This window comes from Bidens hawaiensis, unplaced genomic scaffold (genome assembly GCF_021521415.1).
Source record: "Bidens hawaiensis isolate Kalapana, Puna unplaced genomic scaffold, B.hawaiensis_p1.1 tig00009444_1, whole genome shotgun sequence".
NCBI classification, from domain to species: Eukaryota; Viridiplantae; Streptophyta; class Magnoliopsida; order Asterales; family Asteraceae; genus Bidens; species Bidens hawaiensis.
The window spans coordinates 246320-267349 of NW_027491699.1; the positions used below are offsets into that span (position 1 = coordinate 246320).

The following is a 21030-nucleotide window of genomic DNA, read 5'->3' on the forward strand; positions in this document are numbered from 1 at the left end:
ATAAGTTATTAACTTTTTGAAAAGTTAATAAGGTGTTTGGGATTGCTTTTGGTGTGAGAGAAAAAAGTTAAAAAGTAGTTTTTATAAAGAATCTCAAACACCTCCTATGTGGCGGGATCTTAAGTGATAAGCTAACAGCACGTGTAGCAACGTCCGGAAAACATTAGGGGTCTGTTTGGTATAGGGTAATTATCACACCCCCAATCTAGGCCTAGGAGTATGAACCATAGTTGGTACCATATTTGTAAATAAATCAGAGTTATGGTTATTAGCGGAAGACTTTAAAATATAAGGATCGATATTATAAATATTTACAATACAAAAGACGAGACAAAAGTCTCGTTTGGTTTTACTTGTTTATATGTTTTACAAAACCACCAAGTTTTAATATTAACATAAAACTATCCGAGCCATCGGATACTTGAGCTTCTTCGTTCTCTCAAGTTCTAATCTTGATTACCTGCACAATGTTAAATAAAATACGTCAGCAACGCATGCTGGTGAATATGCTGACGCAAAAATATTTTCTTTACTTAATTACCCCTCGAGACCACGTAAGCCTCGGCCCATATTGGCTTAGGAATAATCAAGTTAAAACAACAATCACTATAAACTCGAGTCTCTGCACTAGGTCACCTCAGCGAAACACCGCAACGTTTATGACATAACTTAGGTACCATAAATATACACATGGCCATTCCCCACTCGGACGTAACTTAGGTCCGGCCCATCGTGGCTGGAGGTCGTGACCAAGCGTGGTGCAATGTGCCCACCGCGTTCCACATATGAAAGGATCTAGACAACGTATACCATAGCCTGAAGGCTGGCTTATACTCTTATTTACAATGTTTTTAGAGACACGTAGCCTCATGTAAAGTTTTACACATAACACGTTTGTTTGTTTGAAATCAAGTTTGTAAAAGAAGGGCGTATTCACCTTTCAATGGGATCGACTTCCAACACCGTTCGTTAGTTCTTCCTTCGTTATCTCGCACCTATAGTACGAGTATAAGATTCATTAGTCGGATACACGATCCGGATTAAGACCTTTAGTCTTATCATTTCGATGAACCTTTAGTTCATTGTTTTATTTACTTTAAAACCTTTAGTTTTAATAGTAATTTATAAACCTTTAGTTTATATTGAAAACCCGACGTTTCTTCTTCTTTAAGAAATGTATTTCTTTTATTATTTAAGTATATTCATAATACTTAAATAATATATTTCTATAACAAAGAATAATCTTATCTTTATATTCATATATATATATATATATATTATCTTTCTTTTCTTTGTTATATATTTCTTTCGTTTATCGAGAATAATATTGACTTAGGGTATTAAGCCCTTTCAAATATTTTATTATTATTTTGGTCGAGCATTATGCCTACTTTGCTTGGCTTGGCAACACCCTAGACACTTGGGCAGCACTTCGACGCCGCTTGCTTATCAACTTCTACTTGATCAACACCTTCTTACACTTGGCACGCCTTTCGAGACGTCAACACCTTTGGCACGTATTTCGAGAAAATCACCGGGTCGTCGGGCAGTACTTCCTTCTTGTTCGGGATGTCGGGGAGTGGCACGTGTATCGAGATAATTGGCACGGAAAAAACGAGGCTCGGGGCATGTTTATCGAGACGGAGCGTTGGCACGCTTTACGAGGTAGTGAGAGAAAGCTAGAGAGAGAGTAAGTGTGTGAAATTGAGGTGTGAGAGGGCTGAGCTCGTGGCTGCCCTATTTATAGCCCAAATTGGATCCCATCGCGGTACGCGATGAGCTCCCTGACTCCCAAATCGCATACCGCGATATAGGGTTGTCGAGTCACGGGGTAGGCCTGCCACGTGTTGACACGTGGCAGGCGCCGCCACACGTGTCAACACGAGGTGACACGTGGGAGCAGACGCTGCCACCGTGAGCCACGTGGCACACGTGTCACGGTCTGTCAGACACCCCATCGCGGTACGCGATGGGTGTCTTTCTTGACCCTGTCGCGTAGCGCGATAGGTCCAGAAGGCAGATTTTTCATTTTAGTCCCTGGGGTTTGGAAATTGGTAGAATTGGTCCTTTGACTTTAGAAACTTGTCATTTTTGGCCCGAAATTTACGTGATGTTACAGTAATGGAATGGACGACGGAATGGAATGGACGTGGTAATGGAATGGACGTGGTAATGGAATGGGTTATTACCATTCCAATGAAATGTTTGGTTACCACATGGGATGAAATGAATAATTACTTTGTATTGTTTGTATGTAAGAAAAAAAATAAGATGGTAGTGAGTGGTGGTGGCGTGGTGGGAGCGGTGGCGATAACGGTGGAAGTGGTGGTGGCGGTAATAGTGGAGGTGGTGGTGGGCAACGGTGACGGTGGGCGGCGTGTATGATGATGGGGCTATGATTGATGGAAGTGGCGGGCGGTTGGAGGTGGTGGGTGGTTGGCACTGATGGCGATGGTTTGTGGAGGTGGGTGGCAGCGGTGGTGGACGCCGATGGTGGTGATTGGTGGCAGTGGCGGCGGTGGTGGGCAACGGTGACGGTGGGCGGCATGTGTGATGGGGAGGCGATGGTTGATATATGCGGCTGGTGGTGCTGGGTTACTGGCACCGATGGCGATGGTTGGTGGAGGTGGGTGGTGGCGGCGGTGGGTGGCGATGGTGGTGGTCGGTGGTAGTTGCAGCGGTGGTTGGTGGTGGTAGTGGGTGTTGATGTTGGTAGGGTGATGGAGGTGATGTAGGGTGAAGGAAAGAATGGAATGAAAAAAAACATGGGGTATGGATAGAATGAAATTGAGGTATTTTAGAGGGAATGAAATGGACTAGGTAATGGGTCATTCAATTCATTTGGTCAACCAAACACACTATTTTTCATTCCCTCACAATGAGTCATTCCATTTCGTCCTCCATTCCTAATTACCAAACGCTACCTAGGTGTGAATTTTGTTTACGTATGTTTGTTTAATAGGATGGACATGAACAAACAACTTTGTTCGGTAAGCTTAACAAACAAACACGAATACGTGTTCGTTTACATATATGTGTTTTTTACTTTTATAATTTTTATTTATTTGTATATTTTATTTATTCCTTTGCTATTATTATTTTGATATAATTATGTATATGATTAATATGTTAAGCTTTTTTTTGGAATTACGTGGTGTATTGGCGGATTTTTCGGTGATTTTGTGTTGATTTAATGATTGTCATTCTCAAATTTATATATGTTCGTCTATGTTCGTTTATGTTCATTTGTGTATTTTAGTGTTGATTGCGCCCGATAACACTTGTTTGTGTCAGTTTACAAATTTAACGAACAAACATGGTTGAACACAAATAAGCTTAATTCCTTAACGAGTGAACACAGACACAAAAGTTTGTCCAATAAAATATTCATGAACCATTCATTTGTTTGACAAAAGCTTAACAGACAAACATAAACAAGATATCGTTTAATACGGTGTTATTTATCTAAAGCCCCACCCTTAATAGTACTTATATATATGAAATATACTTCCCTAAATAAGCTTAGTTTGGACCTTGTATAGAATTTTCCTTTCTTTAAAGATAAAATGATTTGTAAGAATTAAAATGGTTATATGTTATAACCCTATCATTAAATTAAATCTTACTTAATTACCAAACTTCCCTACATGCGATATAAAACAACAATTATATCGTTGTTAGAGTTCACTCAATTTATATTGTAAAATTTAATCGAAGTGGGAACGTGTAAACGATATTAACTTAACAAAGGACGAATGCATTTGAGGACAACACATGTTCAATGTATGTTGACAATGTATCAATCATTAGAAAGTGTTGTTTTCATGACAACACAATGTAATACAAGGACAACGCTTTATCGCGAGTCTCGTCATCTCTACTCTCTTCGTATGTTATAGTTAATTAAGTCGTTACAGATAGTGAGTCAAATTCAAACCACCAAATACGAGCACCAAAGTGGTGATAAGCCCCGCATTTTTCTAACATGTGTCATGAATACTGCAACTATAGAGCGACATAGTCATGCTCACATGACTAGTAAGTTAATAATATCGGATAACATTAGATGAGTAACCGGTCCAAACATTACTAATCACCACAAAGAACAATTGTTCTTATGCACCTATAAACCTCCCAATGGTTTTTATTACTATCGTCTACACTGACAAAACCTCCCATTCATTACTAACAAGGAACAATCATAACGAGCTCGTTTATGTTCATTTGTGCATTGTAACATCTTATGTGTTTTGATGAGTATATTTTAGTGATACAATACCCATTGTCAAATTTCACGGCTTAAGCAAAAAAATCTAATACATTGTGTAGTAATAATTTTGGTCCCAAATATACAAAGGAAACTGATAATACAAGAGTCAAAATCACCCATTTAATGAATTTTACACCTTCCATCATAATATTTTATTATAAGGCTATGTGTGGTGAATAGACTACAAATTGGGACAAATTGCATTGTTAGCAAATTATGAGTTTTTGTTTTTAGGGTGTAATGGTGTTGTAGCCTAATCTCTATCTCTATTCTCTATATATAATAAAAGAAAACAGGCTCTAACACATGCCTCACATTGTATTTGATATTGTGTTCATCAACCACACTATCCACGTCTCCCTCTAAAAGCTTCCTTTAAAAGTTTCTTTTTGTTCTTACCGATGCATAAACGTTATCTTCTTTCTCTTCTCCAGATCAAAATTCAAATTTTGAAACACATACATCCGCCCTAAATTTATCATCCTCCAACGTTCAACGTTCATTGCTTTATCCCTCTATCTCTCCTCTTTGTAAGTCCTAATCGTGTTATGAAAAAAAAATAGCACCTATCTGCTACAAGATCCGCCTCCACCGTCATCCTCCGTCGCCGCCGTGCTCCACCACCCGTCACTCTCCTTCACCGCCATCCTCCGTCGCCATGCTCCACCACCGTCACTCTTCTCCACCGTCCTGCTCCTCCATATCAGAAAGGTTAGATTTACGTTTTTCCCCTAAAACCACTTTGATTCCAGCCAAACTTTCACGTACTGTACAGTGTACATACACCCATTTTGCAGCCAATTTTAGATTTTTTTAAAGAGTTTATTATTGATCTTTTATTTTTTTTTAATTGTTTTCTCCGAAAATATGTTTAATTTAGATTTTTTTATTAGTTTTCGTTTTTTAATTAATTTCTTGACTTATTACTGATTTTATTTTATATTTTTTTTGTTATTTTCAAACTTTTTTTTTCTTATTGTAGATAGAGGGAAGAGAATTCCAATTCTGGTGGGTGGATTTACTATTGTTCTTCAATAGTTCATCATTACAGGTTTGTCCTTCATCGCCGTTTGCCCTAATTTTGCTATCTTGTGTTTAATAATCTTCTCTGTTCGATCCGTATTTTCATACATTTTTTTGTGTGTTACATTTTATATAGCCCTTTTCTTTTCTCTGTGTGTCTAATGGTTTTATGCTAATTTTTTTTTGTGTTTCTTCTCTCTTCAGAAATTGTTGATTTAGGGCTTTATTGGTTAATTTTGGCTGTTGATTTGTGTATTACTTTGATTTGTGTTTTAATAACACCCAATTGTTGTTTGGTTTTTGAAATTGTTGGTTTTGTCGTCATTACTTTCGAATATGTGGTTTTGTACTTTATGACATGTTTATTTTGCTTTAAATCTTAAACCGAAATGAATATTTTAGGTCAGATTTATTGCTGTTGTGCTTGCTTTCTGTGAAAATTAGGTTAACTTAACCTGTTACAGACTAACACAAATCTCTCTTTGGGTTTCTTCATAAATTTATGAAAAACGACGCAGTTGAAAGTTGTTTTTAATAGGAATTATGAAACTCATGTTTTTTATGGATCTTGATTGTTCAAGGATTCATGCTTTTTAATATGCTAAATACAAGATAACTTTGTTGGAGGCGTTACTAAAATTATTTTTTTAGGGACTTTCGAATGGAGTTTCGCATGACAAGAACGAAAAGAACGGAAAGAAACGGCCTCATGAGGATGACAGGTTAGTAATTATGATTTTTTATTTATTTTTTTTTGTGTTTTTTAACGCGTGTAATTTATGTTTTAATGGACGTTTTAATGCAGCTTCTTTAGCTGGTTTAGTGGGACCCAACCGAACGATGATTCCATTTTGGGTGAAATTAACGATGGAGTACGTTCGTTCACGTTATCTTTTGATTGAACTTACACTGAACCGTTTTTGACTTACAACGTTTGATTATGTTTTGCAGGCTGCTGAGATGATTAAAGAGGATTTATGGGTTAATCCTCTTTCATATTTCAACAATGTAAGCCTTTTATTTTCTTTTATAATTTTCATCTTTTATATAATTTCTACTGATCTTTTTATATATTTTCTTGATTAATAGGATGCTGACGAAGAGGAATTTGGTGACGAGGATGATGAAGAGGTAAACAATAATCAAAATAAAACATGAGTAACGCGTTCATGATTTTATTTTTAAAGTTTTTAGTATTGATTTGATTGGGATTACTTTTTATAGTTATATAATCGTTGGACGTTTATTTATTTGATAGCTCGCGTTTATTTATTTTTTAGGGACTTTCAAATGGAGTTTCGCATGACAAGAACGAAAAGTACGGAAAGAAACGGCGTCATGAGGATGACAGGTTAGTAATTATGATTTTTTTTGTGTGTTTTTTAACGCGTGTAATTTATGTTTTGATGGACGTTTTAATGCAGCTTCTTTAGCTGGTTTAGTGGGACCCAACCTAACGATGATGCCATTTTGGGTGAAATTCACGATGGAGTACGTTCGTTCACGTTATCTTTTGATTGAACTTACACCGAACTGTTTTTGACTTACAACGTTTGGTTATGTTTTGCAGGCTGCTGAGATGATTAAAGAGGATTTATGGGTTAATCCTCTTTCATATTTCAACAATGTAAGCCTTTTATTTTCTTATATAATTTTCATCTTTTATATAATTTCTACTGATCTTTTTATAAATTTTCTTGATTGTAAAATGACAAAAATAGCCCTGAGTCTACTCAAAAATATGTTTTGCTGGTCCATCAAGAGTTAATTCTTTTAAGTAGATTCAGGGGCAATCTTGCCATTTCTGCAACTTTGGATATGCCAGAGCTATAATTCTACGGCATTTATGATAAATTTATGTTTTAATATTGTTTGCTTACAAATTTCTACATTTTTTTATCAGGTGAGAATGATACTGGATATAGGTTGTGGTTTTGGTAGCTTAGGAGCACATCTGTTTCAGAGTCAACTATTGACTATGTGTATAGCAAATTACGAGTCTTCAGGGAGTCAAGTAGAAATAACTCTTGAAAGAGGCCTTCCTGCAATGGTTGCTTCTTTTACTGCAAAAAAGTTACCGTTCCCGTCACTTTCTTTTGACATGGTTCACAGTGCATCGGATGGGATTGTTTGGAATCATAAAGGTACCATTATAGTTACCTGTTGCCTGAATTCTCAATTACCATTTACTGCAAAAACTCAAATCATATTTCTTTTTGTGAAATCATTTTAATTCAAGCATTAATAGTTGGGGCCGTTAGTAACGATTTTTGATATCGAAAACTAGAACCAGACCGGTTTTGCGTACGATGGCTCTTTGTTTCCGACTAACATATCTAAAAGGTACCATCGGTTAGAATTTCTTTTGCGTAAGTTTTTAATTAATTGTATATTTATTTTTGGTAATTTAGATGTGTTAGCCGGGCTAGAATTTGAAAATAATCATGAGCTGAGCTCCAACTTTATAAATAATAAGCATTAGTGGCGGGGTTTTGAGCTGCAGGGGTTTTGAGATGTATCAATTCGTTTCCTTCTAACCGAGAACATAAAATTATCGGGCTGAGTGAAAAAACTTGTGGAGAACAGAAGTAGGTCAAATTAATTGATGTCTTTTTCAGGTTTTCATCAATTAAATGACTCAAAACAATTGAATTTAAATTGGGTTTGTAGATTTTTAATGAAACAAAAGAATTGTGGCAGCCCAGGCATAGATGTTGAGATAACAATGTACGACTACTAGGCCAAACATCATCGTATAGAAGTTCATCAATCTCGTGACTACCCATGCCTAGATGTTGGGAAACCAAAGAGACCCGTTTACATCCCCCTCGAGGTAATTAATTTAAATCAGATTATGTTAAAAGTTAAAAATGATCTTTAAATTACATTCTAATTTTGTTTTACTTTCTTTTTATGCTGTATATAGCTTTGTGAATTGGTATCGTTACAACGTTATACGAAGGCGTTATCTAGACAAAAGCCAAAAGAGCGGATGAATGCAATGAGTGGTGTACGCTTTTCTTATAACATAATGAATTGATACTTCAAATCAAGAATATTAAACGGTGGATATATCAATCAATCAATCATACCCAGTGAAGTCCCACCAATAGCATAGCTATAAGTAGGGTCTGGGGAGGGTGGGATGTAGGCACACCGTACCTCTATCCACATGGATGATGTTCTTTATTTAAATATGCAGGCATTGAAGCAAAGTAACTACAGTGCTGATCCTGTTATTAACTCAAGTGGCATCACTATCAGCAACGCATGCACTCAAGTTGAGGGCCGGGTTCTGGATGCACCAAAGGTGTATATAAGTTTATAATTTATTTAAATTCTCAGTTTTTGTCTACATAACTTTATGCACTTATTATTTATTTTTAATTGTGTTTACATTTAAGTTACTTGGTTATATGTTATTTTGATTTTTAAATTTTCACAGATTATATTTATTAATATTAATGTGTGAAAATAATTTTTTTCAACCCGTGTGTAACACGGGATATAAGCTAGTATATATATATATGTGTGTGTATATATATTCCACACACAATACAGCATACTAATAATAATCTTCAAATGTTGGTCAGCGACAAATAGTAATCCCACCTCGCCCACTACGGATACCCTAAGATACCAATTTCGTTTAAGCAACAAACTTTTATTAGACTTGTCCAATTTCCCCACTACAACCAACCATACCAAATTACCAACCTAGTTGTTTTTTGTACATATCCAAAACGTCCAAAACAACATTTTAGACCCATGCCTTTGACCCGATTCAATTCCAACATCAAAACACAGGTCAAATCAAAACTCAAAACAAACAAGTTGCACATATTTATTCTAAACATACCAAAATTCATACCATCAACCTACCTTACATAACCATCTCATTAAACATGAAACATAACTTACTTTGATGCAATTTCATCACCCAACAGCTTCTTCTCCTCATCTGAACTCTCTTCATAACCAACCTTGTCCTCTTCTCCACTCGCGCTCTGTGAACCGGTCAACCTCGCCAACATCACAAAAGTCATCCCGCCAAGAACATTATTCACCAACCTCAACCCGATCACCGAGCTCTTGAACAACAACGGTGACAACCCCTTAGCCAACATAAACTCAACCCCATTTAAACTTTGGTACCTCAAATTACTACTTATACCCATATGAATCGCCCACGTGACCGCGTTTAAAACCGTGGGTGGGGCCTTGTTTGGTGACTCAAAACTCGGGTCCATCTTCTTCCTCATCTTGATCAGCCCGTTTGACAATGCGGTTCCAACTAGCCCAGCTGCAAAACCCACGGCTGCAAACACGGTTCCTTTGTAAACAAATGTGCATAGCCGGTCAACCAGGGTGTACGCGCCCGACTCAAACATGTGGCTCGGTGGTGAGTTGGCGAATATGAAAGGAAGTGTGGCTGAGCCAGAAGTCATGGTGGGTGCTAATAAGTACATTAGAGTAAAATTCATTATTGACCCGACAACAAGTGTCGAAAACACGAAATCAAGCTCGTTTAAACCGAAATTCGGACGAGTCACCATGTCACCGAACACATTCGCACTCACACCAACAACTTCTTCCATCAACACCTTAAACGGAAACTGGGGATCCGCAGCAACCCGAGATCTCCAACCGCTAAGAAAAGCCCCAAAAGGACCGAAACTATCTAACGATGACGAATCATCCGACTTTCCCCCGTCTTGGCTCCAGTCGCCACTTCCACCGTCACCTCCACCACCGCTGCCGTGTCCGACACCGGAACTACCGCCATCACCGCCAGCGCAGGGGACCGCGTGTCGGTTAGATAATAAATCTGGCTTTAATCGGAGAGATAAACCCAAAGCGGTGAAATCGACGAGTTTTGGGCAGGTAGGGTTTGGTAATCCGAGGTTAGGTATATGTATATGTGTAGTAGGATTCAAAAAACGGTTGTTTCGGGTAACCGGAGAGTGATGAAGCTGAGCACCAGCAGACATATTATTATTATTATTGAGATCGCCTGAAAATCGAAACGAAGTATGCATAAACTATAAGTTAATTTGTGATTATGTAGATCTAGGAAACAAATTAAAAGTGTTTCAATTAAACGAAAATAGAAAGTAAAAATGCAGAGAAAAAACATGCATAGATGATGTATCAAATGCAGAAACAAATTATCAGACAAGAGAAACACTAGGTTCAGCTATTGAATGAAATCATGAATAATTCATTTCACAAACAAATGAAATATAAAATGATCTGATGAGTCACACAGCAAAACAGAGATTAGATGTGTATATATACAGTATTAAATGATGCAATAATAATAATATGCCTATAGTGAGATCTGAAGACAGAAATTGAAAACCTGTAGAGAGTTTGATGGATCGGAGTCAAGGTGGCAAAATAATATGATTAAATTCGGCGGCCGGTGGTTACAGAGGAGGAAATGAGTTTAGAGGTGAAAGGAGACGAATAATAATAATAAATGTAGTTGTAGTCAGGGGCGGACCTACATAGTAGCCGTCGGGGTCCGGGACACCAATATTTTTTAAAATTTATTTAGAAGCGATATAGAAAATTTTTGAAGGACCCCATATAAATTATCACTTGGACCCCATAACAATGTTACAGATCTGCTCTGCTGGGAAAGATCCTTGTTTTAGGTGTGGAATGTCCCAGGTTCGAGTCTCATCCACAATCCGTTTTTTCTATGTTTTTGTCATTTTCTTTTTTAGTCAAATAGTCAATATAATAATTAGGGTTTTTTAAGTTTATAACATCAACCAGAACCAGAACAGATCTGAACGTTGTTGCTCAACCTCAACTCCTCAACACTGCTCAAGCCTCCGCAAGACCGCCACCAACCCACCACCTGCCGCCGCGGCCCTTCTCAGCCACCATCCATCCCTTTGGCGCTCCTCTGTCTTCATTGCTTTCTGATTTTGCCACAACTTTCAGGTAATTTTAAACACTTACTCCATAAAATAAAGATATCCAATTGATTGATTTTATGCAATTATTTACTTAGATTAGTAACTGTATGTTGTATATTATTGTTAGATTACGACTTTGTTATGTCAAAAACTTAATTTTAAGGTTAGTTATTCAAGAATCATTGAAAAGAATGGGGAAAGGGTTTGAAGATGGGGTATTGTTATGTATATATATATATATTATAGATTTAGAGAAGAGCCATGCTATGGAGTTAGGGTTTGAGGAGAGTAGCACGGTTTAGATCGTGCAAAAACGGTTCATTTAAGAGTGTTTCAATTTGGCTCGGGTTAAAACGATTCTTTTTTCAAAATTTTAATTTTGTTCAGGTCGAAACTGGCTTTGACCACTAGACTCTTGTTGAATAGAGTTGTAACATAATAAGTTAATTAAGCATAACTTAGATGGTCTAGCTATTTACGAGTATGAGGAATTTTGTGAGAAACGCGGTAAATATCTAAAATGGGTTTAGTCATGTTAAATTAGTATCAAAAGGAATATTTAGTGCCTGTATATATTTACTTTCTATTTCGTAATGGCAAAGCTTTGATTTTGCAGATGGAAGCATGTAACTTGTTCATATCATGATTGTAATGTTTTCTCTTATCGTTTTGAATGACATCCTATTGTGTGGGTTTTTTTATAATGATATTGTTTTCTATTATGTTTCTCCACTCGACCCGACCTGACCTGACCCGACCCGACCCAAACAACGACCGACCCAAAAATTTGAACGCCGAAAATAACGGGACCCCGTTGTCAAAAAATCCTAGGTCCGCCACTGGTTGTAGTGAGAGAGTGAGAGTTATTAGAAACTGAAAATGAAAAACCTAAAGAACGCACCAAGACGGGGTTTGGTGAGAAGGTGGTCAATCTATTCTATTCTGGTTCAGAGTTGGAAGATTTGAATATAATATTGTTGTCTCCGACACGTCACCACATTTAAGGTTGTCTTGTTCCACTTGATTTTGCCAACTCTTGTAAACTAACATCTGGCGCCTTGTTTTAAGCGTTTAGGCGTTAAATTCATTATCAACGTTTGATATTTTGGAAGGCTTACTCTATACTATTCAAGGAAATGTAATCAAACGAGTTTATAAACCAACAAAACTGATTGAGCTGTAAAAAAACAAGGGAAGCTGACCGAGTTCGATCGATGTGTCAAAATCAATTTAGATTTGAAATTTATACATTTTAGTTCACAGTTTAGTTTTAAGGATTTAGTGATTTACAATTTGGACTTTGGTATCGCTAGTGTAAAGCAAATCGTAAAAAAAATTATTTAATACATTAGTGAACAATCATTATTTAAAGTTTAAGAGAATATTGTGTTTTCTAAACACGATACAATTTTTTTTTCTAAACTCGTGATACTGTAAAATCTGATCATGAGGGTGGTTGGGGTGCAACCCAGTACCACCCTTCGGAAAAACAATCCATGACTAATACTAATCACTTGCCTAACTGCCCGCCGGAACCCGATACCAAAGATGGAACAAAACCTGGATCTGTTGCTCTCTCTCCCCTACACGCACAAACTGTTGTCTCACTCGGGAAGGGGGGTACCTAGGGTACCCAAGTCCACTCCACCACCTAAACTGTGAAAACCGGTAACCACTCATTTCAATTCAGTTTAGCTTTTTTTTCAAAACCATACTAGTGGTTCCTTTTGTTAAACATAGTAGAACTAAAATCATTTATTACCAATATAATTTGTTATTCCGGTATTAAATACTTATTTAACATTGTTAGTCAATTTTATAGTTATATTTAAGCTCTACTCATTTGGTAAACGAGCTGAGAAATAGTTGTTATTAATTTTTAAATAACTCATTGAGTGCCTATCTAAATATAAATGCGAGTGTAACATTTAACGCGGATTAGAAAAATACAAGCAGAACCATAGTGGTAACCTCAAGCCCTATAACATGGAAACGAACTAAAAAAATTTTGCATTATCAATTCGTATATGTTTGATAATATACTATTTTGAAACATAATACCATTTTATTTTTTATATATAAAAGAAACTTTTGCCAACAAATAATCAAATGATTAAAGAACGTGGAATTAACGGATTGAGTAAATACCTTTTCGAGCTTTTCTTTATTAACATTTACTTTTTGTATAAAAAGTTTTTAAATATATAATAATAGTTCAATTTCTAATTATAAAGCTATTTTATACAATTTTGTTGGCCTCAAAAGGAGAATCATTTTTAACGTGATCGGCTTTGTTTAGGCTTTTGGATTCTCTTATGATAAGATGGAATCAAGTTTTTAAGTCATGGAACCTTAAAAATACTTTGGTTACAGGAGCTAGTTTTAAAAGAATCAATCAATCAAGCTTGGACCCGTGCAATTTATAGGCCTCCCTCAAAAGAACCAGTCCAGACAATCATCCTACTTGGGGAGAATTTAGAGTTCTCGCTTTTCTGACCTAGCGCCCCCTGTCCTTCTCCTTAGTTTCTAAACTAGCAGAATCGCAGGACATCAAAAATGGGAAGTTTCTTGTTGGTTTTTCTTCCTCACTCTCGAATAGGTGAACTTGGTTCGTTCAATTCTTAGGGAGAAGAAGGATGGGAATGAATGGGAAGACTGGAGTAGTCTCTTCATTAGCCGGAAGGAATTAGTCTCCACTAGCCTCATTCGAAGAACGAACAAGAAAAGGCTTACAGTTTAGGTAGGATAGATCGATGTGGTCCAATGGCTAAAGCTCTACCGGCTTCTTGTAGACTTACTTCTCTTTAGGCTCCGAGTTCTTTATTTATTATTATTTTAAAAATGATTCTTCGCCACTAACTGCGCCTATCTTCGCTTTTCGATCAGTCGTTGCTCCCCGTTCACTTAGCCTACGAACTCCGGCTCACTTCCAGCTTGGATCACTTCTGGCTCGCTTAGCCCTAGCTCGAAACAGCCAACTCACTTCGCCTACGCAACGAAGAGAAGTAGTTTACTTGCTTAGCTCGAACATGCCAACAGCATTCCGTTCACTTACGCAAGATTCACTCGTTTACTTGTTAGCTTGCGCTATTCCACATCTTATTTCAGGGAAGCCCACGGAGCGGTTCTGAAAGAACGTAGTGGTGAACGAAGTTGACTTTGACTTATAGCATTTTTCCTTCTCTTAGCTGAAGGCTTATCCATGAATCCGGACTCGAAGAACTTTTTCGTGTAAAAGTTGCTAATTCTACTTTCTAATAGAGTCGTTAGTTCAGCAGCTCTCGGAGAGAATTCCATGATTCTATTTATTTTGGATATAAGGGGGAATACCGCTTTCAATTTCAAAGAGCTCTATTTTCGCTATTCTTATAGATCAGATTCGAGCTTGTACTACTAGAACTAGGAGTTGAGATAGCGCGCGGAACACCAACACAATCCTTTGTTAAATGTCTGCGAGCTCCTTCTTCTTTCGTGAAAGCATACGAGTCGTTATGTTAAGCGGTAGGAAACTTCAAGCTTTCTATGGCACTTATCCCATCCTCAACTCGGTAATCTATCTTTACTGACTTGCCTTCAACAGCCTTAGCCCCAGGTGGTGTAACAGATAATTCAAGTAGACAGCCAAAAACACCGGTTCTATCTCTCGGACTACCTTGAGACTCAACAATGACTAATTTCGGTACTGAAAGAACTTGCTTCCCGTATTGTTTTTGAGTGAGAGACCAGCCTTTAGGCCGTCTAGGCTCCTTGCTATCTCAGTCTCAGTGTTTGAGAACAAGAAGAGCATATTCTGTAAGAACAATAGGAGATTTGCCTCCTACTAGACCTGGTATACCTTGATTAGATAGACTCTTTTCTGTGTCAAAGAGAAAGAGCGGGTTCTCGTTCATAGACCGGGAGAGTTTGGCCAAGCTCCGCACCAGGATATCAAAAACGATTGATTCAATTCATCTGATCCTCTCTTTCCAGCTGTATGATAGAACAAGGGAGGTAGAAAGGAAGGTGCTGAAGTTCCAGTTCCGCAAAACTAGACTTTCCAGGTTTGCTGGAGAGGGTGAGATTCACCTTTTCTCATCTCAAAGTATACAACACTTCCCGCGAGGTTCAACGTTGTCTCTGTCAATTCACTTCTTTACATTTAATGATCCAAATCTTGTACTTGTGAACAACTTCTGAGTTTGCTTTAGGTTAACCCTCATGAAAGTTGCTAAACTGTGTTTTTAAAGGGAAGCGAGTGGAACATTGTTGGCTGAACAAAAGACGTATGACTTGAGAAAGTAAGATCTCCGATCTGTTGTCGGGAAAAGGGACCTAGCTAGATTCTCAAGCCACCCGCAACGGCCTTAGTCCTCCCAGTTTCTCACTTCCCTCCGGTGCGGTAGATACTTAAGAGAGAGGGAGGGCAAAGCGGGGAACTCAACCAAGGAAAGGAGATTACTCAACAGGCTCTGTCCGTGTGCTAATAGACCCACTCCAATCCCGGGAACCCTACCTGAGCTACTAAAATCTTGGAAATCGACTAGCCTTACTTCTTTCGGGGCTCCATCCCTCTTGACTCTATAGGTAGGGGCTTAGCTGCTCCTAGTCAGATAAAAGTTCTATACAGGGGCTCTCGGCAACCCTGAACTACTAAAAACCTGGTCCTTTGATGTGCTTGCCCAGCCTCTTCCACTAGAAAGAGCTTTTATCTTAAGGCTTCTTGCCAGTAGTGAGAAAAACCTTGATTATCTATCTTTAGAAAGAGGATAGAATCAAAGACAGTATCGATGCGATTTCCAGCTTTTCTTTAGCGGGAAAATATCTTTGGGAGCTGTAGTACCGGTTAACGGTAAGCGATAGGGGAGGTGAGGCTAGAGGAAAGGAGCAAACCCTACGTCTAATCACCGATACTTATTAGTGTTTTATCTTCATATTGATAAGAAACGTATTGTCTAAATGGTTTGATGCGTTATATTGGAAGGATAGTACGTGTGTTTTCTTTATTAAAAGTTCGATAGATATGAGATATGATAAGATATATGTGTTTTCTAGTTTACAAGTGTTTTGGGTAAAGTATCACAGTTTCACCAACATCTCAATGGCTAATATATTTAAAGAGCTCTTATCTTGGTTACTTATGCAATCACAACTGAAGTTAACTGGGGCGGTTGCTTGATGCTCGCAAACCTACCATAAGGCCAATTGTAGTTTGCATCTGGTCCACCGTTTGTACAATGCTACTTTGATTGTTGTATATAGAAATGAAAAATATCACAGAATATTTCTTGTTTTTTTATATTATTAAATTGTGTAATTCTTTAATTATCTTAGTTTTAGATTTTAGGTGTTTATAAGGAGTAATAAGATAGATATATTTCATACTTTATATATAAATATTTTATAAATATTCAACACCTCGTGTACGTGATGCCTTAAATGAGTAAATCACTTCTCATCTTTTATGTTGTGGAAAGGGGTGTGGTTGCCATGCTGCTTAGGACAAAAGGGTGTGGAACACTGCCCCTAGGACGTTAAAGGGGCTTGGTTGGCTATGGTGCTGACCGTTGGCATGAAGACTCAAAAGTTTTTTTTCCTCGTTGTCTTTACTATTTAATTATATACCAACTAATCATTAAGCTTTACCTCACCATTTCTTGTTCAATTTTTAAAAAAATAAAATTATTACATACGTCACTACGAGTCAAATTACCATAAAACATGCCTTATGAGTTTGAACTATTGCCTCGTGACGTGCCTTTTACCAACCATAACACATAACTATAATTAAATACATAAAACACGTGTCATGATCTTGTAATTTCTAAAGTAATTTTCTTAGACTTGCGAAAGTAATTTTCTTAGGCTCACACACGTCTCTTTCTCTCCTCCACATCAAAGTTGTCCAACTTATTCATCCTATTTTCTATGGATTCTGACATATACTACCATTCTCACAATCCTCACAGATGGTGTATGTGCTTAGGACGACCCTCCAAATATCTAGATACCTATCATATCATCGCGCTGGAGATGCGCGCTAATCATTCCCCAACTCCAACATATCGAGTTTAAAGCAAATAAAGTTTCCTACATTCTACAATCGTTTCTCTTTGTCAGACTCCATACATTTATCTTATGCAAAATTCATGCAATCTTTATTTGGCACCAATGAAATATTAATGAACCAAGTTCAAGAAAGGGGATAATTTCATGCTAAAACTAAGTATCGGCTTTGATATATTGGAAGGAAATGATGTGAAAATATTTGCATAATCCCTAAACTCAATATTAGGCCTACTAAACACAGGTTAGTCGGGGTTGGGTAACGGTTCTAACTAAAATGGGTTCACTTTGAAATGGCTAGTCTTAGCAAAGAAAAGGAAGAGCCAAAACTACCCTAGTATAATTTTAGAAATATTCAAATGAACCATTGCACACCATTTTACCCAAAACAACCCATTTCTTGATGAATGGGTCATAATAGCCCTGCCAATATGAACATAAGAACACAGTTGTCTGTTAGCTGTTTTTTTGCCTGCTTGTCTATATAAATTGGAGTTGCTGTGGGTGGGTAAGAATAAATGTTGATTAAAAAATGAAAGTTTCAGCTGTATTCATGTGCTAATTGTTACAAGAAACAAAAAAAAAGTCATGAAGATGTGTTTTCTACATTAAATGAATTTGCTTGATGAAAGATGCTGAAATTATGATCCATGTGCATTAGGAAGATCAATTATGTCATAGCGACTTGTACTTCCATCATTAAAAGATGTACATTGCTCCTATACAATGCCATAACCTATTTTTACTTTTACCATTGGCCACATTGATGTGTCAAAGATGCTTCATTGGTGGTCAACATGCCATTTTGGTGTGTAGTCTTGCATACATTTATGAGTAAAATTGCATCATTCAAGACATACCTATAGATTTTGATATGGGGTGGGGGGGGGGGGGGGACCAATTCTCATTAAAACCACACTACATGCAAAAACAACAAATCTAGCTACTTGTATGTCAAAAATGTGATCCAATAAGTATTGTCCAATGTCCAACCATAAGTAAGTCTAAATAACTAGTTACGATATGGTTTTCAAGTATCAAAATCGTCTAAATAACTAGTTACAATATGGTTTTCAAGTATCAAAATCCCATTAATATTCTTGGTCTACTTTAAACTGTATCTTATATGCATTCAATAACATATTTGATTATAATCTTTCTTACCAGCAGATCAAAATATGTTATTCAAAAAGATTCATAACCCATGAAAGAAGTGTATTCCTTGTATCAAAACTCAACACAAATGGGCTAAAAGTCTAAAACTAACAAGGTGCACAAAACCTATGATGAGCATATGATCAATAACCGTAGAAAATGAACACGAGTGTTACTTAAGATATAAAAATGAAACAGAATCAGGTACCTAAAAAAGCTGAAAACCAGAAGAATATTATCATCAAACATCAAATTCAGTTTCAAAATTTGGCATTGTTCTTGTACCCAACGCATACGGTGCTCTCATGCTCCCAATTCTTGCCATCCTCAATGCTTCACCAGCATCCGCAGCCCGTTCTAACTCACGCATTCGTTTTCTCTTCTTATACCGTGACGCCCATAATATCAACAATGCTAACAACAACAACAATGCGGTTCCACCCGTTGCTGCCCCAATAATACCCCAAATCCTAGCTTCATTGTTCTTTCTACTGTTATGTGTATGATCAGAAGGTGCAGGTTCAGGTGGTGCAGGCGGTACTGGAACAGGTGCAATAGCTAATTCAGCTACAATGGAGAAATGACCCTGTTCAGTTGTTGAACATACATTGCCAGATAACAAGTTTGTGAAGTTAACCTGACCATGAAGATCAAACCAAGCACACTTTGCAACTGAACCGTCCGGTATAGGCCCAATGCTTCCAAATTTTACTGTAATGGCATCCTCAGAAGCCCAAAAATCAAGTTCTGGTAGATTAGAAGCCGATAAATCCGAACCATTGTAAGCAAGAAGACCTAATACCGGAGCTAGATAAATGTAACCAGGTAAAGAGTAATAAGTTGTGGACCAGTTTCCTAAATTCTGATACACCAGAACAAGTCTCTCAACATACGGTTGCCCTCTTAACCCAACTGGAATCACAAATTCCCTAAACGTTTCAACGCCTCTCCGATACAAACTACCGCTTCTAAGCCTCATCGCCGATATCTCAATCCCGGTCAAATACGATGGCACAGTACCTTTGAATGGAACACCGGTTTTCGGATGAACAAAAGCGCGATACGCATAGTCCTGTAAGGTTGCATCAAGAGCTCTTGCAGGCTTTGGTAGAGGATTAGATAGTTGAGACTCAACAAGTGGCCACCAGAAGATGCACATTAGCAGACTTGGAAATTGAAGCCTCATATGCATCAAATTGTTGATAATCAGATTAATGAACAACAATTAACCGCCAACAACCTAATTCTGCCGATTTATACTCTTAACAAACCCTAGGATTCAATGATTCATCAACAACACTCGGTTCATCAATCGAATACAGCAACAGTTGGCTTTATTTACGTCACAATCGATTATCACATCATTTTAATGGCTTAATAACACGCAATCGTACGGATTATAACTTCAAAACCCTAGGCAAATGCATCTGCGTATGAAATTGCATAATCTGGAGGCAAAAACCGTATGAAATTGTATAAACTTGCTAGCTCAGGAGATTATGAAACCCTAAATGTATATATTTCTCGTTCCAATTAGCACAGTACACTTCTTCTTCACTAATTAACGAGTTGAAACGATTGGTGTGTGAAGAGTAATGAAGAACGTAAAGGAGTGTTGGAATCAGATTGATCGTCCGATTATTATTATTATTATTAGTGATTAAAGGAAGGAGAAAATGTGAGCTTCGTAAAACATTGATGAAGAAGATACAGTGTAGAAAGAGAAAGAGAGAGAGAGCTATAGATACAGAGGCATGTATGTTGATATGGAAGGTTGCAGTGTAACAGCTGCATGACGGAAATGCCCTCGTCTCTTTTCATTTATGGACAAAGATAGTACAACAAACGTGACAACTGTTGTGCATGTCAATAGACGACTTAAGTCAAACCATTTATTTCTTTCATCCGTTTTCGACTTTCCTTCCTAACTTTTATTTACCCTTCATATTATTAATTAATAAATATCAATTTATTTATTTTATTTTTATTTAATATGAAAATTTTAAAAAAACTATATATACGCTAAAAACTCTAGGTTTGTTGTTTTGTTTGTACCGGCCCTTGGGTGTTTTGACGGTTTTTAATAAACCCATTGACAGATGTCCACCACTATGTGTTGTTCATGTTCTAATACATGGAGTCTTTTTAAATATTACTCCTTAGTTTTTAAGTTTGACTCAATCAATCTAACAAACGAACCGGTAGTATGCCATTCAATAACATGTCCAATTTTATAGATTGCTATACCATGGGATTATAATACGTAAATCATCAATGTTAATAATGTTATTATGTCTAAGGTGATACAATTAACATATATGATAGATTTGCTTGCATATAATAATTAAAATAATTTGCTATTAAGATGTTGTGTTGTTTATTTAACTTTTATTTGATGGAAATGTCATATGACTTACAATAAAATGCCATCTAATTTCAAATAATATAAGAACCATGTAACACCCCAACCCGGAACAGGCTAACGTGTTACTATTACAGATATCAAATCAACGCCACAATCCAAAATACAACAAAAATTAATGCAACCTACGTCATATTATTAAACAAAATGAATTAACTTTTAGAAGCTTGAACTTCATTTTTTTATCT

General features: G+C 37.0%; 1 protein-coding gene and 1 pseudogene across 2 annotated transcripts; both read right to left on the reverse strand.

Moving 5' to 3' along the window:
- Window positions 1-9191: 9191 nt before the first annotated feature.
- On the reverse strand, window positions 9192-10743 carry LOC143532398 (protein RETICULATA-RELATED 2, chloroplastic pseudogene; annotated as a pseudogene). The gene is made up of 2 exons (XR_013135165.1): window positions 10656-10743; window positions 9192-10307 (listed from the first exon to the last, which is right to left on the reverse strand). The product of XR_013135165.1 is annotated as a protein RETICULATA-RELATED 2, chloroplastic pseudogene (transcript).
- A 7918-nt stretch (window positions 10744-18661) lies between these two features.
- On the reverse strand, window positions 18662-19579 carry LOC143532355 (uncharacterized). Its single transcript, XM_077027424.1, has one exon. It carries the CDS (start codon window positions 19577-19579, stop codon window positions 18662-18664), a length of 918 nt encoding a protein of 305 aa, XP_076883539.1.
- Window positions 19580-21030: the final 1451 nt, after the last annotated feature.